This window comes from Microcebus murinus, chromosome 1, assembly GCF_040939455.1.
Source record: "Microcebus murinus isolate Inina chromosome 1, M.murinus_Inina_mat1.0, whole genome shotgun sequence".
Classification (NCBI taxonomy): domain Eukaryota; kingdom Metazoa; phylum Chordata; class Mammalia; order Primates; family Cheirogaleidae; genus Microcebus; species Microcebus murinus.
The window spans coordinates 52,512,523-52,536,969 of record NC_134104.1 but is presented as its reverse complement, the minus strand read 5'-3'; the positions used below and the strand labels follow the sequence as shown (position 1 = coordinate 52,536,969).

Sequence of the window (24,447 nt, the reverse complement as noted above, 5' to 3'; positions counted from 1 at the left end):
GCCTGAGCAGTCATTGTGAAGAGAAACACAATAAACAAATCCCACGCACGAATCAAGCAAAAATTCTGAGTTCTAAGATGTAATTTCTCCATACTTGCTGCTCTAAGTGCAGAAGAGTCTTTACAGACCCCATACTTAACCCATAATTCTGCCTCCTCCCAGTTCTGAACTGCAGCAATGAGTTAACACAAACTGGGATCTTTCTCTGTGAGTCCCCTCCCCTACACAACAAATGCTATTGTGATTTTCTCCTAACACCCTAATACCACTACCAAAGTGACACATGGATAATGCATTTCTAAATTTATAATCATTAGACAAAGTAAAAAAAAATCTCACTCCCTAATTGCCCTCCCCTATAATTCCAAAATTTACCATTTCTCAGAATAGTATAGTACACAAAGTCTGAAAATTCACCTCAAAAGCATCATCTTTTACCAAATCAATTTCTTTAAGTTGTCCTGGTGACCATTCACAAACCTGCTCCTAAAGGAAAAAACAAAAACCCCCAAAATCTCAAGTTCAATAATCCTATTAATTGTTTTTGCCTTTTAGTTAAAATATTCAGAGCAGCCAGGAAATCAGTTGAGAGCACTCAGAGGAATTTGTATAAACAATATCTGCATTTTTGTCCCTGAAGAATGTTCTCCATCTACCATATCTGTTTAAATCAGAGACTCTAGAACTGACTACTTGGGTTCAAAGCACAGGTCTTCCATGTAAAGCTGGTACCACTGGCCAAGTTTCCTAACTTCACTCTGCCTCAGTTTCACATCTGTAACACACAGATAATAATAATATCCACCTTGAAATCATTGTTATAAGAATTACCTTAATATTTGCAAAGTAATTAAAATATTGCCTGGCATACAATAATTAATGAATAGCTACAGAGATCATATTGACACCTGATTGTGTATCTCCCCACTTACCATAGGAGGTGCTCCTTAGGCTTTAGTATCATTCAAAAGAGGCATCACCATCACATCTTGTGTAGAGTTAGTACTCTTCTGCATGCTGTATGAGTGAAATTAGATTAAAGTGATCTGAGAGTATTAGTGCTCATGTGACTAGCAAAATAAAACATGAATCTTCTTTGGAATAAGATATTATATCAAGCCAAAAATTATTTCTAGAACAGTTTTGCAAATACAATGTCTGACACACAGTAAAAGTAACCAGGCACTCAGAGACAAGAAAGCAATCAGATAGAAATAACTGCAAATAAAACTCACAAGCACTTCAGATATTAGGGTTTTTAGATATAGATTTTAAAATAACCATACTTGTTTTGTTCAAAGAGACTAGACAAGATAAAGAATTTTAGCAGAAAACCATAATAAAGACCAAATAGAAACTGTAAGATCTGGGAAATCATTGAAATTAGCAACAATTGAATAGATTAATTTGACTAGACAGTTAAAGAGAAACAGTAGCCTGAATATTCATTGGTCCAAAAGAACTATTTAGAATGAAACAAAGAGAAACATAAGGATGGAAACATTAGAAAGAAAGATTAGAAATAGGATACAGTGAGAAGGTGTAACATAGTTTAAGTGGAATTCTGGGAAAGGAAAAGGAGAATGTGTAAGAATTATTTGAAGAAATAATGGATGACAATTTTCTGAAACTGAAAGACATTAATTCGTAGATTCAAGAAGCCCTATTGTTATAGCAAACCGGACCAGGAAACAAACTGAAAGCCACACAAGAGTACTGCAAAACAGGCTTTTATTACCCCGGCGGGCTCAGTGGGGTCTCGCCTCCAAATTCTGAGCAAAATGGGGTCTAAGTATGGTGACTTTTATGTTACAGAAGCAAATACCATAAACCCCAACCAGGATAAACAACTAGGTTCATATCATAGCAAAATGTTTAAAGAAAAAAAAAAAAGAAAGAGAAAGAAAGTTTTAAAGCAGCCAGAAGGAACAAAAAACGGCAGGTTGTCTTTAAAAGACTAACAATTAGGTAAATAGCTGATTTTAAGCAGAGGTAATAGGAACCAAAAGATGAGAATATCATCTTCAAAGTGCTAAAAGAAAATAATTTCCAACCAAAAATTAAAACTCCCAAATTATAACTTCTAACTCTAAATTGTAGCAAACATATATTTCAATAATAAAGTGAAATAAACAATTTTCAGACACACAAAACAGAATTTATAACCAGATTGGTATTAAAATAATTATTTAATCCTAAAGGCTTACTTTTCAGGCAGAAGGAAAATGATAACAGGTGGAAGCTCAAATTCAGGAAGAAAGGAAGAATAATGAGTATGGGGTGAATTTAAATAAGTAGCTAGCTTTCCGCCCATGGGTGCCACAGAGGAAGCATCTTTAAAGTCTCTCTTCCCACTGAGGTCATGTCCAAGTTACAGTCTCCTTAAGAACCTGAACAGCTGCAGCAGCTCTTCCTCTGATGGTTGAGCTTTGAAACAACTGATGAGAGTTTGAGGATCCATTTGAAGCAATGGGGCGTGCTAATGGACTATGTGGTAATGAGATAGCCAAACACCAAGTGCTCCAGGGGGTTTGAGTTTGTCACATATGCCACTGTGGAGGAAGTAGATGCAGCCATGTAGATGCAAGGCCACACAACATGTTTGGAAGAGTTGTGGAATCAAAGAGGACTGTCCCAAAAGAAGATTCCTAAAGACCAAGTGCCCACTTAACTGTGAAAAAGACCTTTGTTGGTAACATGAAAGATGAAACTAAAGAACATCACCTAAGAAATTATTTTGAACCATATGGAAAAATTAAGTGATTGAAATCATGACTAATTGAGGCAGTGGCAAGAAGAGGAGCTTTGCTTTTGTCACCTTTGAAAAGCGTGACTCCATGTATAAGACTATGATTCAGAAACACCATCCTGTGAATGGCCACAACTGTGAAGTAAGGGAACCCCTATGAAAGCAAGAAATTGCTAGTACTTTATCCAGCCAAAGAGGCTGGAATGTTCTGGAAACTGGTGGTGGTTGTGGAGGTGGTTTTGGTGGGAATGACACCTTTGGTCTCAGAGAAAACTCTGCTGGTCATGGTGGTGGCCATGATGGTGGTGGATGTGGTAGCAGTGGGAATGGCTATGATGGATTTGGTGATAATGGGAGCAATTTGGGAGGTAGTAGAAGCTGTGATGATTTTGGCCACTATAACAATCTTCACATTTTGGACCCACGAGACAAAGAAAATTTGTGGGCACAAGGTCTGGCCCCTATTGTGGTAGAGACCAACTCTTTGCCAAACCATGAAACCAGGGTGGCTGTGGCAGTTCCAGCAGCAGCAGTAGCTATGGCAGCGGCAGGAGGTTTTAATTACTGCCAGGAAACAAATCTTAGCAGGAGAGGAGAGCCAGAGAAGTGACAGGGAGGTACAGGTTGCATCAGATGGGTGAACGCAGTCAAGCACAGCGATGGTAGGGCTCAGCTACTACAAAGACATGTTTTAGACAATATTCATGTATATGGGTAAAAAAACTCAAGGGCTATATGTGTAACTAATTGCATAGCAGGTTATTTTAGTTTCTGTTCTGTGGTAAGTATAAAGCATTCCAACAAAGGATTTTAATGTAGATTTTCTTTGCAGTCATGCTGTTGATTGCTAAATGTAATCGTCGGATCATGCTGCTGAATAAATGTGTCTTTAAAAAAAATAAATAGTAGACTAATGGCAATGAGGTTTAAAATACAGATGCTTGAAATATAAATTTAACACATTATTGACATTCTTATTTTAAATATGAATTAAAGACAGAATTAAAGGTCATAACAATGACCTAAGAATTTAGAAGGGGCTAAAAGGAGTTGAGCTGTCTAAAAGGAGTCTAAGTTCATTTCACTGCTCATTAAAATCAATTAACATAAGGTTTTAAGAACCAGTGAAGTATATCATAATTTTTTAATTCACAAGTTATAGAAGTTGTGTTTAATTCACAAAACTATAGAAGAATGTAAAACTTCCAAGGTAGTAGAGGAAAAAAATAGAATTATAAATTTGTAGTAAGGCCCAGAAACAAGGAAATTTGGAGGGGGGGGGAGGACAGAATAGATGAGACAAGCAGCAACCTCTGAGTCAGACACAAGCAATTCATACTGTAGGACTTGAATTGCCTGAAACCCTAAAAAACAGGCAAAACTAAACTATAATATTTAAAAAATGCACTCTTAGGCAGTAACACTAAAGAAAAGCCAGGAAAGGATTACCACAGAACTTAGAACTGGTTTCCTTTGAGGGAGACAGAAGGTGGGGACTTGGTGGGGACATGTGTGAGCCTTGAGAAAGGCTAGGAAGTCTTTATTGCTTGGCTAACCAGGTGGTCACCCGCTGGGCTTTTGTGCTGATTCACTAGCTACATTTTGTCCACTTCTCTGTAATTATTCTATTTCCACAAAAAAATAAGAGTTTAGCGAGATCTAAATGTGATGGTAAAATCTTCAGAAATATATAGTTAAATAAAATAAGGTACAGAATGGCAAAAATGGTATGTTTAAAAAGCTCACACACTCATATGCATGCTTGTGTTCACATAAGTAATTTTGAAAACAGACATAATAAATTTAATCTGGCCCACTGCCTCCAAGAGGGGAGACTAGGACTCTGGTATTTATAGGAAGCAGGGGCTAATTTTTATCTGTATGCTTTTACTGTGAAAATAAACTGAATTATACTCTTTAATAATATAAGTTTCACCAACATGTCAGTTAACTGAAAAGAACAGGGTTACCATTTGATGAAAGCAATGTTTTCAAAACAAAGGATTACATTTGGAAATTTTAATTTAAGCCTGGCATTTTTAACCAAGAATTGTAAATCAATGCTAAATTTGTTCAAAAGATGGATCAAATTTTCATAACTAAAAAGGGAAAAGTGGCTTTTATTTTAAATGGATACTCATGAATTGATTACCTTTCCATTTCCCTCACATAAGTGGAGTTGAGATAGGTACAGATAATTTATTTGCATTTTAGCTCCCTTCTAGAACATTGTGATGCTTCTTATCTGCATTACAATGGAATGCTACTCAAAAAGAGGAAGGTAATTTAGGGTAAACCAAATGGCTGACTTAAAAATCTGCCACAAGTCATGAAATTATACTTTAAGCTTTTAGTCATATGAGCAAGTAGATTAGATCAGTATCCAATAACATGAATAATCTTAGCTGTCAAAGCAATTAGAAGTAAATATAGTATGCATTTCAGGAACTTAGCAATAAATGGAAAGACAGCACCCATCATTGACAAGGGTGAAGAAATAAGCCCACTCAGGATTTCTGGATTAAGACAGCAGCTTGAACACATGCCTCTAATTTTATTTCTTACCTCCATAACTCAATAAAAATTTAGAGAAGGGATTTTTAAAAAAAAGATACAAAGCAGGCCGGACGTGGTGGCTCACGCCTGTAATCCTAGCACTCTGGGAGGCCGAGGCGGGCGGATTGCTCAAGGTCAGGAGTTCTAAACCAGCCTAAGCGAGACCCCGTCTCTACCATAAAAATAGAAAGAAATTAATTGGCCAACTAATATATATAAAAATCAGCCGGGCATGGTGGCTCGTGTCTGTAGTCCCAGCTACTCAGGAGGCTGAGGCAGGAGGATCGCTTGAGCCCAGGAGTTTGAGGTTGCTGTGAGCTAGGCTGACGCCACGGCACTCACTCTAGCCTGGGCAAGAAAGCGAGACTCTGTCTCAAAAAAAAAAAAAAAAAAAAGATACAAAGCAGAAAAAATGAGAGAGGCAAAAAAAAAAAAAAGTCAGAAAAATGTGGAAGCTAGAGAAATATGGGCAAGTAGTAACTTATTTAGTAGACCTAAGAAAGAAAATCTCTAGTACTGGGAAAATGTGAGTTAATCAATTTATACCACAGAGTGCTCAAATGGCATAGGAATGGCCTTTGGAACAGGTGCTGAAAGAAAGAGGAAGATAAGAAAACCTCATGGGGGAGCTGTTACTTGTAGCCATCCAATCCAGGTTGGATGGATGCCCTCCCAGTTCACAGGTAAGATGTCCTGACTAATGATGCATGAACACATTGAGAGATAAGAACAAATTGTTTTACAATGTGGAACTTGCAGGACAGCACACAAGCCTGTCTGGAATTGGTTTGAGTCTCTTGAAAGAGAAAGAATGAGAGCAAGTAGCCTTGGTTTTTATCAGTTAGGGGTGGCTCTACGGAAGAGTTCACTGCCCATGGGGTTTGAACTTGCTGTTGTGTCAAGGGAAGGAGTGTGCTGGCTTTCTGACCAGCAGGCCCAAATGCTGGAAGAAAGGGAAGAAGGAGGCATGGCGTGAAGCTCTCAGCAGTCAAAACTTTTCTGTTTTTTTGTGTTTTTTTTTTTTAGTAGACTCAGACTCTATGACACTATTTAAGAAGTTAAACCTCTCAGATTCCCTCTTGCACTCCACTTTGCTGAGCTGTTGTCTCTTCTGACTCTGAGAGAAATCTAGAGGCTTGTTCCCTGGAGAAACTGAAAGCAAGAATGCCTGGACTGACAGTCCACACACAGGTTAGAACTAGGGTAAAGGTTTATAGGTATATACACAAGAAACCATGCCAGGAGACTCTGGGAAACTAGATACAGGATGCTGGAAGGAAAACTTCTGCTTTATACTCTTCTACATAGTTTTAATTTTTGCTACAAATTATGTAACATTATTTTGATTAAAAGAAAAACCAACATCGTTCTGATTAAAAAGATATTCCCCCACCCCCAAAGAAAGAAAAAAAATGAATTAAGTCATCCAATGTGTACACCTAATGCTGAATAGTGACCTGGCCATCCCCCAGCCTGCATCGCCCTTCAGTCACCTCTGCTGATAAGCGTGGCCCACAGTCCAAGCTGTCAGAGCCTCTGAGGAGCTTTTAGATTCCCCCAGTATCAAGAAGACATTCAGGGATTACCAGATACTTGGAGGAAAGCTCCTGTCTCATAGAAGACAGAAATTAAAACAAAACCAATCTCTTCCACAAAAAGACATCTTGAAGTAAATAAAAAATGCAGAGGTGGTAGTGGTGGTGGTGGTGGAAGTGGAGGAAATGAGCAAAACCAAGTGAAACAGAACAAACACCCTCAGAGAGATAAGAAAATATTATATCCATAAAAGAGGAACCAGGATACCATAATAAATTCAGAAAATAAAAAAGGCATCTTGAATTGGGAATATAAGAGCAGAAGTAAACTCATTAGAATGGTCAGAAGATAAAGTAGAGGAAGTCTCCAAGGTAGTGAAAAGCCAAAGACAGAAAATAGGAGAAAAAGAGATAAAACTGAATGACACAACTCCAGAAAGAAGAAGGAGGAGGAAAGGGTGGGGGGAGAAGGAGGAGAAGGGAAAGGGGAGGGGAGGGAAAGAAATAACAGAAAACAAAATTATTCCAGAAAAGTTCCCAGAAAGATAGGAAGTAAATTGCTATTACTGAAAAAAGCTTAATGAATAGAAGTGGTGGATGGAAAATATCCAAAGACACTACATTTTGAAATTTCAGAACACTAGAGACAAAGATCTCACCAACTTCCAGGAAGAGAAAGCAGAGAGAAAGGATCAGGAATCACAGGGGCTTCACTCTTTGCAGCACCATGACTTGCAGGCAAAAAGAAAATGCAGTCATGTTCAGAATTCCAAAGGAAAATTACTTGTTAACCTAGAAGTATAGTCAGACACTCAAACTTGGGAGGGCAGAGTGACATTTTCAGACATGCACAGCCTCAAAAAAAAAAAAAAAAAAAAAAAAAAAGTGTACTGCCCATCCTCCCTCCTTTTAGGAGAGCCGTGAAGGGCTTACCAAGAGGATAGTGGACATCCCAAATGCTAGCTGGAAACTGGACCAGTCTGGACAGTGCAAGTGTAGACAGACATGCTACAGACCATTATACCAAAGCAGTGGGCATCATGGTCCTAGTCTTTTTCCTTTTTTAAAAAAAAACAGCTGGATAAATATCCTGCAGAGCCTGACCCAGATAAGAATCTGGTGATTTTGACAATTTGTTAATAAATTTCCTGCTCTTTTTTTCAGGTCCTGCTGCCTAGATCAGCTGTGGACATTTATTCATCCCACCAAAGTATTCTGCTTTGACTGACTTCTGAGAACTGGAACAAGCTCAGCAGCAAGAAACCCATGCCAGGGCAATTCACTCCACTCCCACTGATCGTGTGTTTAGTGGCTAGTTTACAGTACAGTCCTCCCTGACTTATAAACTGGCAAGCCTCAGATTTTCTAGAACTCACTCATGGGCTCTCTCTCTGAATCCCCCAGAAGGTCCTCTTATAAACTGGCAGGATGCAGAAGCCTACGACCCTGAGACCATTGAGTTCGTTCCATCCTGGAACCTTCACCTAACAGCGGTGACCATACTCTCCTCATATAACTAGCTTTGTTTTTGCCACCCACATTTTAAAAATCTAAATATTTAGGACTATATAGAGATATACACACACTTTATCATTAAACTACCAAAACTATAAAGAAAATGAAGGGAATGCTTAACCCCAAATTCTAGGCTGGTTACTTGTAGGGAGGGGGCGGCGGGGAAGGGCAAACACAGGATTCTAAATCCTATTTCATAACTTTGGTGGAGGATTCAAGAGTTGGGTTTTCTTTATTGTTCTTTGGATTGTACATTTTACACATAATTTCACACTAGAAAATGAGGGAAAAATAAGCAAGCCTACTCATGGAAATGGTTGGAGTATAAATTGTAACAAACGACCTGGATGACTTCTTGGCAACAAATATCAAAATCTTTAAAATCGGGCATGCTTTTTGACCCAGCAATTCTACTTTTAGAAAATATGCTGTGAAAAATTAGACAATGGACATAAAATACATAGAGACTTTGCTAAATCAGAAACAGTTAAAAATCAGGACCCTAAAACACCCCATCTTGCAGAATTGATTAAAATGAGTGGGCTATTAATACAGTTGATCAGCATGTAGTCACTAGATGTGATGCTGTTTACTGACACAGGTAAAGTCCACATTACACTGTAATTTACTTTCAAATACTTAGGCATAGACCATGTGATATGTGCATGCACTGGTTTTAATCTACTCCCCAGAGTTGGTTAGTGGGTATTTGAAGAGCCCTGTTCAGAGCAAGCACTCTAGAAGTCTGTGCTTTAGAAGCAGCTACTACAAGTGCTTCAAATGATAACTGACTCCATCAGTGTTGCAGGACTCGCTGGCATAGGAGATGCTCAAATACTTTTTCATTGGTAAAATGTGTAAGCACATCTGTTCTTGCACGAATAGGAGTACAACAGAAACCCATAGTCACGGAAGTGGTTAGCACTAGAATATTTCAGTAGCTGATTCTAGTAAACTTGTCATGAAAGAAAGTTTGAGTACCTAATAAAGAAGAATTTGGTACATTACCAAGCTTGATGAACAGGTTTTATGACTCTCTATGGTCACTTGCTAAATGTGTACATTAGTTTGGGTCCTTCTGGGAAGCAAATGCCAAAACAGGTTAATTGCAGGAGATTTACTGGGAGAAGGAGGAGGAAATTGGAGAGGGCAAGGAGAACCTTCAGACCATAATGAAAGCCTGACACCTATAATAAAGGAAGATCAGGTGGGAAGAGTCTCAGATTACATACAGTGAGATTCTAAGAAAGTTTCAGCCAGACATATGGAGAGGTCTTATGCCAAAGTCACCCAACTAGGGAATCAGATCTCGCATTAATACCCCCAATCGAAAAGTTGGCACTGCCAGGTATGCTCCCCACAGCAGGAGGCCTGAGTATTCTCATGGTTGCCATAGTGTGTGGCAGAATTCAGACTAAGGAAAACCACTTAGTAGAGAGATTGTGAGTGCCCTCACCAACAATCTAATCACTGTAAACAAGAGATAACTACAAAAAAGAATCTGATGGTTGTAAAACGGCCAAGTTAGCCAAAACCTATTCCCAACAATATCGTTAAGTAGATCAGAGGGTTTCCATATGAATAGGGTATGACTCCATTGTTTATACATACATAATGAGGGACATGTGCACCATCTGAGGAATAGTCATGCTGGAAACTCAGACTTGTGGGGGGAGGAGAGGAAAGGGCATTTATTGAAACCTTAAAATTTGTACCCCCATAATATGCCGAAATAAAAAAAAATTAAAAAAAAATAAAGTCAAATACGTGATATGGTAGAGGTTAAGAAGTATTTTACTGCAGTTCCTTCTAGGGACTTTACCTGCTTCCCACCCAGACTCTTAGGTCCTGGGCTATATTAGCAAGGCATTTTCCTAAGGCACAATGAATAAGAAATAAACAAGAATTTGGGGTGTGGGAAGGCAAGAAGAAGAGAAGGCACAAGGTAGTCAGTGGCCAAAGGACTTCAAGCTGCCTAGTGAGTGATATTGTGTGTGTTTGGGGAGAATGAGGAGAAGGAGCTGTTTGCTGAGTGGAGATAAGGAAATAGCTACAAGATGAATGAAGTGAGACGTGATAACCACTGTTGACAAAGAGACAAAGACAAATCTGAGCCTCTGAGAAATTCCAGAAATCTTGGGGCATGCACTAAACTTCCCACATGACTTGGGGTGGGAGTACAATGTGATCTAAGGTACTGTAGATTGCATGAGACAGGGTTAACACAACTTATATCTTACTCAAAAATATACACACACAAAATATAAACAGGTAGAAAAATACTTGAAACACGAATAAGATATTAGTATTATTTCTATTTATGAAAGGGTTATGGATTTTTTTTCTTTTCTGTATTTTCTAATTTTTCTTCAATGAACATGAATTGGTATAATATAAAGAAGTAGATATTTGGGGGGAAATGAAATAATATGGGTAATCGTATATTTCCAGAAACTAGACTTAACATTAGCTAAGTAAAGTCATGGTTTTCAGCGTAGTTTCCAAAATAATCGGTCAATTATAAAAGAACTCCATAGAGCAGTTCAATTTACCCTGTAACTTGTGGATGCATTTTGCAGCTACTTCATCTTGGTAGGAATATTTAGGAGACCATATTTGTCAAAGAAGAACTCTTAGTATTTTTTTCTCCCATGGCCACAGATGATAGCCTCACTGAAAAGTTCTTTGACCAGGATCATTTCTTCTTTGCTCTATAATGAGGTCTGAAGAAAAATATTGCTCCAATAAGTGTAATAAATTCAAAATTGGCTATAGTTAACACTTCTTTATGAAGCAATCTCCCTGTATCCTAGGCTACCTCACTCTCTTATGCCCTTGACACATCATGATTCTATTACTAAACTTTTGTACTACTTATGTAAAAATAATAAAGGACCTACCTCAATGACTGGGACATTAAGATATTCCCTTCTTCCCTCACTGCTACTTACCCCTCCACTTGCCTGCTTAATTGTTAAAGCCTATGGATCCATCAATCAGCAACAGCTGGCACTTTAGACAGCCTACTAGAAGTAAATGAAGGTCTATTCATTAACAAATTCTTGGCTAAAAGAATGTCACAGATATCCTAACTGCATGCCATATATCCAATCCTACAGACTTGTTAAATTCTATCCCCAAATGAAGCTAGAACACTGGCCACAATACCTTCCTATAAAGGAAAAAATGCTCCTCTCTTCCAGGCAGACTGTGCCCTATACCAGGGTATGTGATTTGGTGAGAGGAACCAGGATTGGATTTCACTTTCTCTATACTCCACGAGTTGGGCACCCTAGTACATTGTTCAGTCTGATCAGCTGTCCAGGGCAACATGGTTTATGTACTTAGAAGACATTGACTTAGTCCCATGAGGAAATCCTACCAGAAAACCATGCTTCCACTCTAAACCTTTACTACCCTCATGTCTCTCCAGCCATATTTGTTGAGGGTCCTAGTGGACCAATGTTTCCCAGCTTTTTGGATATCATGGACTAAATTCCCCCAAAATGGCTTTGGGGAACTGACACAGGGCTGCCAAGTTTTATTTGGAAAAGAAAAATAGAACTTAAAGTATGTGATTTACTAAGCACAGTAATTTCAAAATAAAAGGCCAATATTTTTCAAGCAATAAAAGCTATCTACTTAAACCCACATTTATACTTTGATAAAGTAAAGCTAACTCAATGCGTCAGGATACAGCGGACCTAGCCATCACTGCCTGGCTTTCCAGTGTCCTCCGTGCCACTCTCTTAATGCTGGCTGTCTTTAGGTTCTCTGGCTCACCCCACCACTTCTCTTAGTCTCTGAACCTGGTTGGTGCCTATTAGTCTTTCAAGACTCAGACTGGGGAATCAGAGAAGGATTCTAAGCCAGAGACATTTAAGCAAATTTAGGAACTATTTTCATAAATGATACAAAAGAAAAGTATAATTGATTATATATCAATAGATTTTTTTTTTTTTTTTGAGACAGAGTCTCGCTTTGTTGCCCAGGCTAGAGTGAGTGCCGTGGCGTCAGCCTAGCTCACAGCAACCTCAAACTCCTGGGCTCAAGCAATCCTTCTGCCTCAGCCTCTCAAGTAGCTGGGACTACAGGCATGCGCCACCATGCCCGGCTAATTTTTTATATATATATCAGTTGGCCAATTAATTTCTTTGTATTTATAGTAGAGACGGGGTCTCGCTCTTGCTCAGGCTGGTTTTGAACTCCTGACCTTGAGCAATCCGCCCGCCTCAGCCTCCCAAGAGCTAGGATTACAGGCGTGAGCCACCACGCCCAGCTTATATCAATAGATTTAATATTTATCACACCTGCTGGACTGTGAGCTTCGTGAGAAAAGTCTTCATACCCATGTAATTTTCCCTCTGTCACCTGACTCAGAATCTGGCTATGTAATAGGTACTTACATATTTGCTGAATGGATTAAACCAACATCCTTCATAGGATGTTCTCTATGAGAGATCTGTGTTTCGAACCAGAAGAACTTCTTCCCTTCTTTTGAATATTAAAGATTATATAATTGGTTTCTTGCCTTGCCCTGTTTCCTAGAATCTTAGACACGGGTTTATGTTACATCACAGCAACTGTGTTGACTTTTCTGGTTGGAATATTTACTCTGTTTCCTCTTTCATCTCTCTCTCTCTCTCTCTCTCTCTTTCTTACCCTATATTATAGGCTGTTCTAAGCCATTTCAAATTTCAGAAAGATGCAGGGTGTAAATAAATAGAAACCTTTTATAATGCAATAGCTCACCTGTTCCTGAAATAAAGTGCTGACATTTCAAATGTTCCTTATTGTAAAGGTTAGATGATTAAATATATTCCTCTTCTGCTACCTCAGATTATCCAAATAAACATCTATCACACAAATAGATCAAGCCTGTGAATGGAGGTAGTTTTAAGGGCCAGGTAGATATTTGAAAACCAAGAGAAAAGAAAATGCAAGGTATAGCATTCTGGTTTAAAAAACAAACAAACAACCATAGAAAACTATACTTCTATTTATGGTTATTCTATGCCCTTTAAAAATACCATAAAAGCCAGCTGCCAGCTGAGGTACTTTCCAAAGATTTCGAAGAAGCATCAAGACGCTATTTCTCCCATAAATCTTATGTAGGTCTGCTATTTTAACATTCTAAATGGATTAGACTAACTCTCTCTGGTTTGGTAAATAATACTTAAAACTGGGCCAAATATCAATTAAGCTTCAAATTCTGCATTATTTCCTAATAAAGAGGATTAACACAAAATATACAGAGGCTAATAATCCCTAATTGGCTTAATTACTCATGTAAGGCATACATCACCTGTAATGATAGGTCAACAGCTCTGAGAAACTATACTGACACAGACCCTGAGTACATACTTAGACTATCAGAGACTGCTACTCTTATTCTACTGAACAGAGCAATCTCTGTCACATGTGAGGATTCTCCAATTGCTGATGCTCCTGTTTCCAAAGCCACAGAACATGCTCAATCAGTATGCACAGCACTTTTATGGAACACCCAGGGCTGAGTTCTGAACTCAAGGCTCTTTTAAGGGTAGTGAGAAACCCCCAGCACACATCTGATGAGCCACCTTGAATTTAATCTAATTCCGCAGGGCAAGAGCCTCTGATAAAAGGCTTAACCTAAGTACAAAAGCACCATTTTCAACCCATCTGGGAAAATAAGGGTGTTTGTTCTTCCAAAGAGCTAAAAAGAAATTTTGGCACAGAGCCTGGCATCTTGCTTCGTAGGTGCAGCAACCTTGTACTCAGATGAGTAGGGAGGAAAGTGTCAACTCAGAGTGGCAGTGGGAAAACCTGAGCCTGCTGTCTATACCTGTAGGTGCTTCAGTCAGCAGGAGGCAGGTGAGAGCAGGGGCTACGGAGTCAGGCCCTGTTTTGACTTCCAACTCCAAAATCTGCTAGTCACATCCCTGATAATGGGATAATCTTTAAACTGTTTCCTCACCTGTGAAATGGAGGCTCAGGCTGGTGGAGGACACAAATAGTCTCTTTAATCCTCACATCAACCTGATGAAGTAAAGTGTCTTACTCTGTAATAGGCACACAAATATTTGTTCACATTCTACCACCCTCTCTTCACCTCCTCCTGCCTCCCTAGGTTCTCCATGGACAAAGGGAAGTTACAGAAGAGATGGAGAAAGGAGCCATGGGTATGCCTACTCTAAGGCATCTGGGGCCAGTGCAGACCCCTCCCATCCCCTGCCAACCTCACTCACCCCCAATGTTCTTATCCTATTTAAAAATTGGAAAGCATTGAATTTCAAGAATAGATTTGAAAGGGGTAAGAAATCCACAAAATGGCAAAAGGCAAACCTAAGGGTGTGAGAGTGGAGAAAACTTCTGTTTTTTTAAAGAGACAGTATAGGGCCATGAATTTGCTTTGTTCCTGATGATTAGAGTAGGTACTCACAAGAATATGCAATGGGTTCTACAGTTGTTCCCAACCTCCTCTAACTCTTTCTCCTTTAACTGCTTTCTCTGCATCAAGTATTTTTACAGGCAGAACTGTTAGCACAAGAGATTGATTGCCAACTTGCTAGTGTTGTGGGAACAAAGGTTAAAAAAACAAAACAAAACAATCTGTGCCCACACAGTCCAATCTAGCAGAAGTAAAGGTTTATGCAATTACACTACACCATGGCGGTGATTACACTCCATCACGGTGGAGTACTAGATTTGTGCCAGGAACAATGGACACACACAAGAGAAAGTAGTGCCCGCTCTGTGAAGGGATCATAGTCCCTCAAAGATAATAATTGAATGTGCCTTGCAAATTAAGGATTTAGTGGAGGTCTGGAGAGAAAAGGGAGGAGCTTTCATGAAGTCATCATAACTTCATGATGATGAGGTATGATAGAAGAGGTATGATGAAGAGGTATGATAAGAGGACGGTGCCAAAACTCCCTGAGCTTCCATTTCCATGCTAGTGAGTTGGGACTGACTTGCCCAAAGGTCACAGAGATTAACTTCTAGATGGCAAAGAGCCATACCTTAGTCCAAATCAAGTCCTTTTACTCTCCGTGGCCATCGCTCACTCTGTACGTGCAGGTAGGATCCATACGCAGGTCCCACTTAGTCCACCTCATACCCTGGCCACACTGTAGCAATGAGTTCTGCAAAGATTTCAACCAGTTGGCTGCAGAGGCAGCCTGGAGCTCCTTTCCTTGAGATCATACCACTGCCCAGAGAGTTCTGAAGTGGAGACTGGGGAGGGGCACATGATTTCTCTCAGCATCCTCCCCAATGCATGTACGTGCAACCCAGAAATTGAGGAGGGAATGTCCCCAGATGTAGAGGGGATGGATAAATGCTCTGCCCCCTCCCCTTTATTGAATGGTTATGAAACACATTTCCTAACATTCCCCATAAAATCCCATAGTATTAAGCACAGTTACCAGCAGTGGTGACCTAATCAATAATGCATCTGTGTTGACCTCCTTCCTTCTTTTATTCTTGGTTTTACTCCCCCTGAATTGAAGTCCTACTCTCATAGCACCACAAGACTACTTGTATCAGGCATTTTCCAAAAAAATAGAATTATGTATGACTCAAGTCTGAGAAAAACTACCTTCATATAATTATCTCACAGAGTTTATATTTCTAGTCTTAGGTCAGACTTGCATTTGTAATTAACCCACAAATGTCTGTACTCTTGAAAACTCTTGGAGTTTCATGCTCAAATGGTCAAAAATAGTGTGCCATCTTTTTGCTATGAAATCTAATCTCTCCAGACATCCTTAATTTTGGTAAGGCACTATTTTTTCTCCACGACTGTAAAACTGAGTCCTCCAACAACTTTCCATTCCTCAAGGATGTTCAGCTATTGTTTTATCCATTCTCACCGTCACTACCCTGTTGAGAACTGTCATCAAAGCTCTGTTCACAACTTCAATGTAACCGTCTCACCAGATTAACAGATTTCTCTATTCCCTTTGTAAAATATACTTAGTTCAGGTTACCCTGGAGCAGAGCCAGAGATGGGGGTTACCATGCAACGGAATTACTAAGGGTAAGTTTTCAAGAAAAAGCTGTAAGGAAATGAGGAAACCAGAGAAGGGGAAGAAACCAAGCAAACATGGGCATGGCCAGGGTCCGGTATCTAGATCATAGCAGGGGAGTACTGGAGCCTGAGTAGCAACACAGACTTGCTCACCCTTGCGGTAAAGGGCCAGCTTTCTGTGTCCTTGAGTCAGTCAGTCATTGGCCATAGAACACCCCCAGATGGAACAGCATAGCTTCCCAGGTATCTCTGGGCAAGAGCAAGTGTCTGGAGAAGAGTGCATCCATGAGCCAACAGCAGCCAACACTCACAGCAGCTGGAGTTCAGGTGCCCCTGCCCAGAAAATGGGATCTTGCCGGACATCGAAAGGGGCGACTGCTCTTGTTGACTGACACCTGTCCATTGACATAGCTGACAGTCTTCAGCGTCCAGCCAGGGAACAGCAACACCACAGGTTTTTTATAAAGAAGAAATCAATTACAGAACATTGGCTACATGGGTGATGGCTGGGAAGCAATAGGGGTGAGTGAGGCAATCCAGAGATTAGCAGTGACAAGAAGCTGGTACACCCCTAAGCTGGAGGGACAACAGAAAATGGTGGCGTTAGCAGTTGGAGCTATCTGAGGGGAGTGAGGACCACTAAGAGGATGCAGGGGAAGGCCAGCCTCCCCAGGACACCTCAAGAAGTGAAGATGGGAGGAAGAACCTGGCTCCTCCCCTCCCCTCCCACGCTCCAGTTTTCTGCCTGTGCCTCCCATTGGCCAACCCTACACAGAGGCCAGAGAGAAAAGGAGCCCGGGACACGTGGCTCCTTGCAATGCAGAGTAGCTAAGGGCAGGAGAGAGCAAGAGCCAGTGGGCAGGTACTGATGCTCCACCGTAGCACATCCGTACTTTGTTCGTTCAAACTGATTTACGTGCTTCCCACAACAGCAGTGTTTTGTCCATTTTCTCTATTATATAGAATAAACTAGTTTGAAGACATAGAAATCTCTTAGATTAAAATAGAAGTAATCAAGTCTATGCCAGGTCCCAGTTAATGCAATCAAATTTTTATATGTAGCATGTGTTGTTTCTTCAGCTCAGTTTCTCGTTCCCAAACTGTGGAAAAGACTAAACTTGAAAGCAACACTCCTCTTCCTGCCCATTCCCAACCCCAAATTAGATCTAGGCAAAAGGGATAAGAGTTGGAATATTTTGAAGGTAGCATCAAGAATTGAGTTCCATTCTATTCATAATTTTGGCACCGGCTGACTTGCCAGGATGCTCTTTTTGCTTAAATTTCCATATATATCTAGGCAACTAAAGCTTACTATTTGAAATCACTAGATATTTAAAAAAATGTTAGCCATCCCTTTAAATGTTTCACCATGCACTAAAGTAATAATTAAGCATTAACCATTGGTCCAAATTTAGATGGCACATTTACATGTGTCTTTAATTATTTGTCAATTTGTGTCAGTACTTGAGACCACTCAAGAGACAGTGTAGACGCAGGCCCTCCCAGAGGGCTTAACAAAGTGATTACAGGCTTATTAGAAAACGCAGAAAGACAAGCCTCCCAGGTGTTGTCTCCCACTTGCAAATCATGCAGCAGGGAAAAACAAACAATCATAGGTTTCATATGAGCGAAACGATTTCCCAAGTACATATACCTCAGACAGATGTATACTCCTGTTTTTATTTGGTAAAGTAATAAAAATAGATTTCCATAAATTTTCTCAACTCCATATTGCTTTAAAACAACCTGGAAGGTCTGTACGTTCTAACACTCTACCAAACCCATAGTGCATTTTGGTGAATGGTAAAAGCTTATGCAAGAAATAGTATTTTTGGGGTATGCATATTAGCCCCCATTTGCTAAAACACTATTTGTGCTAACGATGACGACTTAATGTGTCTATTAAGTGTTGCATTAAAAAAAAAGTTTCTGGGAGAAGGGGGAGAAGCAAGATGGCCAAATGGAAACCTTCAGTGCTCATCCCTTCATAAGAACACCTAATTCAACAACTATCCACATGAGCAAGCACTTTCAGAAGAACCAAACATCAGGTGAGCAATCATACTACCTGGTTTTAACGTTATATCAAAGAAGAGGAACTGAGGAGGGCAGAAAAGACAATCCGGCCTTGCCTATGCCACCCTCCCACCCCCTGCCAGCAGTGCTGCACCAGCACGCTGAGTGGAGCGAGAATCTGTGCCTGGGGGAGAGAGAGTGAAGTGACAGTGGGGCTTTGCATCGAAGCCCAGGGCTGCCCTGGCACAGGGGAACACAGCACAGGGCAGGCCGTGCCCACAGAGGGAGCATGTTGCCCAGCCCAGCCAGAAGGAAATCCTCCACCCTAAAGCCCAAGTTCTTGCTAGCTCCACCACCGACAGAGGAAGAGCAGCCTGGGGCCTGGACTAAATTCGTAAAGCATTCGGGCCAGAATGACTGCAGTGCTTGGGCAATTCCTGCAGCTGTGATGGCTGAGAGCCAGTGGACTTGGGTACACATGACCCAGGGAGGCACCAACAGCTGTGGCCAAACCAGTTCCTATGTCACCCCTCCCCCAGCTATAGGCAGCACAGCTCAGGGAGAGTCTTTTTCCACCTGGGGAAAGGAAAGTGAAAAGCTCAGAGATTTGTTTCCTAACTTTGGTACCAGCTCGACCACAGTAAAATAAAGTACCAAGCAGACTCCTAAAGCCCCTGAGTCCAGGCCATAGTTCATGGAGGGCATTTCTGGGCCCACCCTGGGCCAGAAGGAAACATGCTGCCTTGAAAGGAAAGACCAAGTCCTGGCAGGATTCACCACCTGCTGACTAAGGAGCCCCTTGGCCTTTGAAAAACATCACAGGTAGCCAGGCAGCAGCCACCACTGGCTGTGAGTGAGACCGGGCTGGCTTAGGGTGTGACTGGCTTAAGGTGTGACCTGACACCGGGAAAACCCACATCACTCCTCCCCCAACTCCAGCAGCCCAGCACAGAGAGTGACAGAAGAGAGTGAGAGACTTTGCCTGGTAATCCAGGGAATTCTCTTGTATCCTACCCAAACTCACCAAGGCAGTGCCACCAGGAGTCAGTAAGAATAACAGCAGTACTGTGCTTGGGGTGCCTCCAGTAGTGGTACAGCTGCAATGACCAGAGACTTAGACCACAACACTCAACTGGAGTATCTGGAAAGCCTTCTCAAGGAGATGGGTTCAAACAAGCCCAACTGAAAATTAAAATAAATACCTAACTCTTCAATGCCCAGACATCAATGAACATTCATTCATAAGCACCAACATCCAGGAAAACATCACCTCACGAAACAAACTAAAAAAGGTACCAGTGACCAATCCCACAGTGATGGAGATAGGTGACCTTTCAGACAAAGAATACAAAATGGCTGTCCTCAAGAAGCTCAATGAGTTTCAAAACAACACAGAGAAGGAATTCAGAAGCCTACTGGAGAAATTTAACAGAGACTGAAAAAATAATTTAAAAAAAATCAAGCAGTAATTCCAGAGCTTAAGAATTTGATTCACAAACTGAGAAATGCATCAGTCTCTCAATAGCAGAACTGACCAAACAGAAGAAAGAATGAGTGAGCTTGACGATAGGCTATTTGAAAATACAGATTCAGAAGACAAAACAGAAAAAAGAATAAAAACGAAGCACACCTACAAGATCTAAAAAAAAGCTTCAAAAGAGCAAGTTAAGAGTTATTAGCCTTAAAGAGAAGGTACAGAGAGAGAGATTGGGGTAGAAACTTTATTCAAAGAAATAATAAAAGAGAAATTCCCAAACATACAGAAAGATATCAATATTCAGGTACAAGAAGATCACAGAACACCAGATTTAACCCAAACAAAGCCACCTTAAGGCATTTAATAATCAAGCTTCCAAAGGTCACTTACAAAGAAAAGGCTCTAACAGAAGAAAAAAAGAAAAAAAAATAACATATAAAACAGTTCCAATACATCTGGGAGCAGACTTCTCAATGGAAACCCTACAGGCCAAGAGAGAGTGCCATGACATATTCAAAGGGCTGAAGGAAAAAATCCTTAACCCTAGAATTTTATATCCTGCAAAAATATCCTTCAAACATGAAGGAGAAATAAGGACTTTCACAGAAAAACAAAGACTCAGGTATTTCATCAACACCAGACCTGTCCTATAAGAAATGCTAAAAGGAGTTCTTCAATCTGAAAGAAAAGGACATCAATGAAGAATAAAAAAATCTTCTGAAGGTACACAACTCACTGGTAATAGTAAAGACACAGAGAATACTCTATTGCTATCATTGTGATGTATAAACCACTTATATATGGAGTAGGAAGACTAAAAGACAAAGCTATCCAAAATAACTTTTTGAAATATACATAGTATAAAAAGATGGATGGAAACAACAAAAAGTTAAAAAGGGAGGACTTAATGAGGTTAAAGGTAGAATTTGTTAGATTTAGTATTTGTTTGGTTATAAGAACAGTTGTCACATATTTAACACATTAACTGCCATGTAACTTGTATTTAACTCATGTTAATTTTGAGCCCAGGGCCTCATGAAGCATATGTAACTCACATACCTCTTCACCTTGAGAGCTGTGAGAACTGTTTTTCAAGTTGCATATAACTCATGCATAGAAAACAATAAAAAATAAATTTTATTAAGTTAGAAAAGATTGTTTCGTTTTCAACGTTTTTATTCTATTTTTGAAATAAACACCTTGGCCCCAAGGAAGAAATGTTTTTCTAGTGTGGCAATCAATGTGTTAAAATAATTGGTTACAAAATGTTTTTCACAAGCCTCATAGTAATACTGAATCAAAAAGCCTACAAAAGGTACACAAAACAATGAAAAACAAGAAATTAAAACACGCTACCAGAGAAAATCACTTAAAGGAAGATAGGAAGGAAGGAAAAAGAAAGAGGACCACAAAACAACCAGAAATCAAGTAACAATATGGCAGTATTAAGTCCTTGCCTGCCAATAATAACGTTGAATGTGAATGGACTAAACTCTCCAATCTAAAGACAGAGTGGCTGAATGGATTAAAAAACCAAGAGCCAATCATACGTTGTCTCTAAGAAATAAGCTTCATCTATAAAGTCACACATTGACTGAAAATAAAGGGATGGAAAAAGCATGCAAATGGAAACAAAGAGTAAGAGTAACTATACTTCTATCAGATAAAATAGATTTCAAGATAAAAACTGTAAAAAGAGACAAAGAAAGTTATTATGTAATAATAAAGGGGTCAATTTAGCACAAGAATATAACAATTCTAAATATATATGCACCCAACACTGGAGCACCCAGATATATAAAACAAATATTATCAGAGCTAAAGAGAGAGACCTCAATACGATAATCATTGTGGACCTCAACACTCCACTTTCAGCATTGGGCAGATTATCCATACAGAAAACCACCAAAGAAACATTGGACTTACTCTTTACTATAGACCAAGAAATCCTCCCACCTCGGCCTCCCAAAATGCTAGGATTACAGGTGTAAGCCACTGCACTCGGCCCCAAATCCAAATTCTAAATGGTGTCTTGAGCTTTCAAGTCAGCCTTGAGACATACCTAAAGTTCATCCAATTCTATATCTGCTGAGATGAGAAATCAAATCCGTGATTATAAAAGCAAATTCATTCTCACTGCCAATTTAGATGTGGGATGCAGTTCATTCTTAGTGATTAATGACTTTTGAGAATGAGAATTCAGATCATTATACTATAAAAATTTCTCTTGACAATCCAAATGAATTACTGACTTGCCAAGAAATTCCAGAAAAATTAACAATTAAGCCAGCTGATTTTTTCCAACAAGTTAGAGGGGAACAATATGTCATTAGCTTCAACAGAATATGACTGATGAAAATAACACAGGTATATTAACAGACACTTTTGATGAATTTTGGATTCTTCAGGTACTTTTCTCCCCTGCAGGCAATTTGTAAGATGTATAACTGCTTTTCCTATAAATATCAAAACTGGGGATAAAATACATATCTTTTATTAATTTATTCTAGAATTTCTCAAGAAAACTCTATTTTCTCTGATCTAGGTAATATGAGTGGTATGAGAAAACAAATTTGGGGAGTCATGGAGAGGGGAAAGAAAGTGCTAATTTAAAAAAATGGGAGGGGAAATGGTACATCAAAAGGACACAGGCATCAACCTCAAAGAGTCCCTAATGGTCAAAGCTGAAAATTTTAAGCAGCAAAATAAATTATAATATTGGATTATATATATAACCCAAAGCATTTTAAAATCAATGTGTTCATACAGTCATAAATAGAATAAATAATTTTCCTTACCAAATAATTCCAAAGTGTGTATATATAAATACATATACACACATATATACATATACACACATACCATCCTCCTCCAGGACAGCCCCTCCCCTTGAGTATGGGCTGGACTTAGTCACTCAATCCCAACAACTAGAGTAAGGAAAATTAATAACTTTGCAATGGAAAACGTTACATTGATAATGGCAGACATCACCTTAACCTTAAGCAAGTGATCAAGGTTAACGCTATCGGTGATATGCCATGTTGCCATCATGTGTAGCCCAGGCACGATGAGAAGGGCACTAAGTGGGATTCTGTCACAAAACTCACAATCCCAGTCAAATCATGAGAAAAACATAAGACAGTGCCAAATTGAGAGAAAGTTTACAAATTACCCAACAATTACACCTTAGAACTGTCAAGGTCACAAAAAACAAGGAAAGATGAGAAAACTTGCAGTTTAGAGAAGACTAAGAAGACTGAACTACTAAATGTGTGTGGTATTCTGGATTGGGTCCTGAAACAGAAAATAGAAATTACTGGGAAAACTGGTGAAACTCAAAATCTGCAGTTAATAGTATTGTACTATTGCTAATTTCTTAAGTTTTGACACATGAGCCATGTATATAAGATGTTAATATAGGGGAAGCTGGACAAAATAAACAGGAACTCTAATATTCTTGTAATTTTTCTGTAACTCTAAAATTATTTTAAAACTAAAAAGTGTTTATTACTCAGAGCCAAATGACAAAACACAACAGATACAAATAGGTGGAATGTAGTAAAATCAATCTTAATGGAAATTTAATCACAAATATTCATATTGAAAAGGAATAAAGGTTGAACATATTAAGTATAAAACCTAAGAAGTTAGAAATAGCAAGGTAGCAGGAAAATACAGTAGAAACACAATAGAAGATATTTATACAGATACATTGGAAACAGTTAAAGTCAAAAATTGACAAGACTAAAAAATTGACAAACTTCTGACAAAATTAAATGAGAAAAACTATGATGATGAAAAAGATAGCATAACTAGAGATAAAGCAGAGATCTGAAAAGATATTGTCAGCAATGTGCTACCAATGGATTTGAAAACGGTTTCTAGGAATCTTTCCTTAACTGACATGCACACAAGATAGAAAGCTTAAAGAGTCTTACTAAAGAACCGGATATTAAAAAACTGAACTTAAAACCTTCACACACATGCACAGACAGGGAGAGAGAGCACACTCAAGAGACCCAGATGGCTGTCCAGGCAGTCTACCAAACTTTAAGTACAATATTACTTAAAACCAGGCAAAAACTGTATAAGGACAAAAAGCAATCCGCCTATTTCACTCAGGAAAATGGGTATAAAATTTAGACGAAATGTGGTAAACCAAATCTAACAATTTAAAACTGATAATACATCACGACTGTGCTAATCATGTCCTCCAAAAAGCAGACACCAAGACGGGATAAGATGTGCAAAAGATTATTTTAGTGAGGGAAATTCCTGTGAAGGATAAAGAGGAGGAAACAGAAGCCAGCAGGAGAACTTTCCACCTGTGGTGTTAAAGGAGATGGGAAGGTGGAAATGGAGTGAAAAGAACTTGAGCCTGCAGCAGTTCTCAAAGAGTTTGGGCAAGATCACTGAGGAGCCCTTGCACCGAAGTCACCCATTAGAGGGATCCTACCGATGCTGATCACGGATGGGCTGACTAATCAGTTGAGCATCAGCTGAGAGCAGTTGTAGCCATGATACAAAGGCAGGGATGCACCCAGAGGGCAGCACCCTTGGCTGTCAGTCACCCATACGCCCTGCAGCA

The 24,447-nt window shown here is 39.4% G+C and overlaps 1 protein-coding gene across 1 annotated transcript in view; it reads right to left on the bottom strand.

Annotated features, from left to right (window-relative positions):
- HHLA2 (HHLA2 member of B7 family) overlaps positions 1 to 24,447 on the bottom strand; it is a 187,829-nt gene that overhangs the window by 37,717 nt on the left and 125,665 nt on the right. The window contains exon 3 of the mRNA XM_076001285.1: positions 933 to 1,017. Within this exon, the coding sequence (XP_075857400.1) occupies positions 933 to 964 (32 nt within the window). The 5' untranslated portion in view covers positions 965 to 1,017. The remainder of the gene's footprint in view (positions 1 to 932; positions 1,018 to 24,447) is intronic.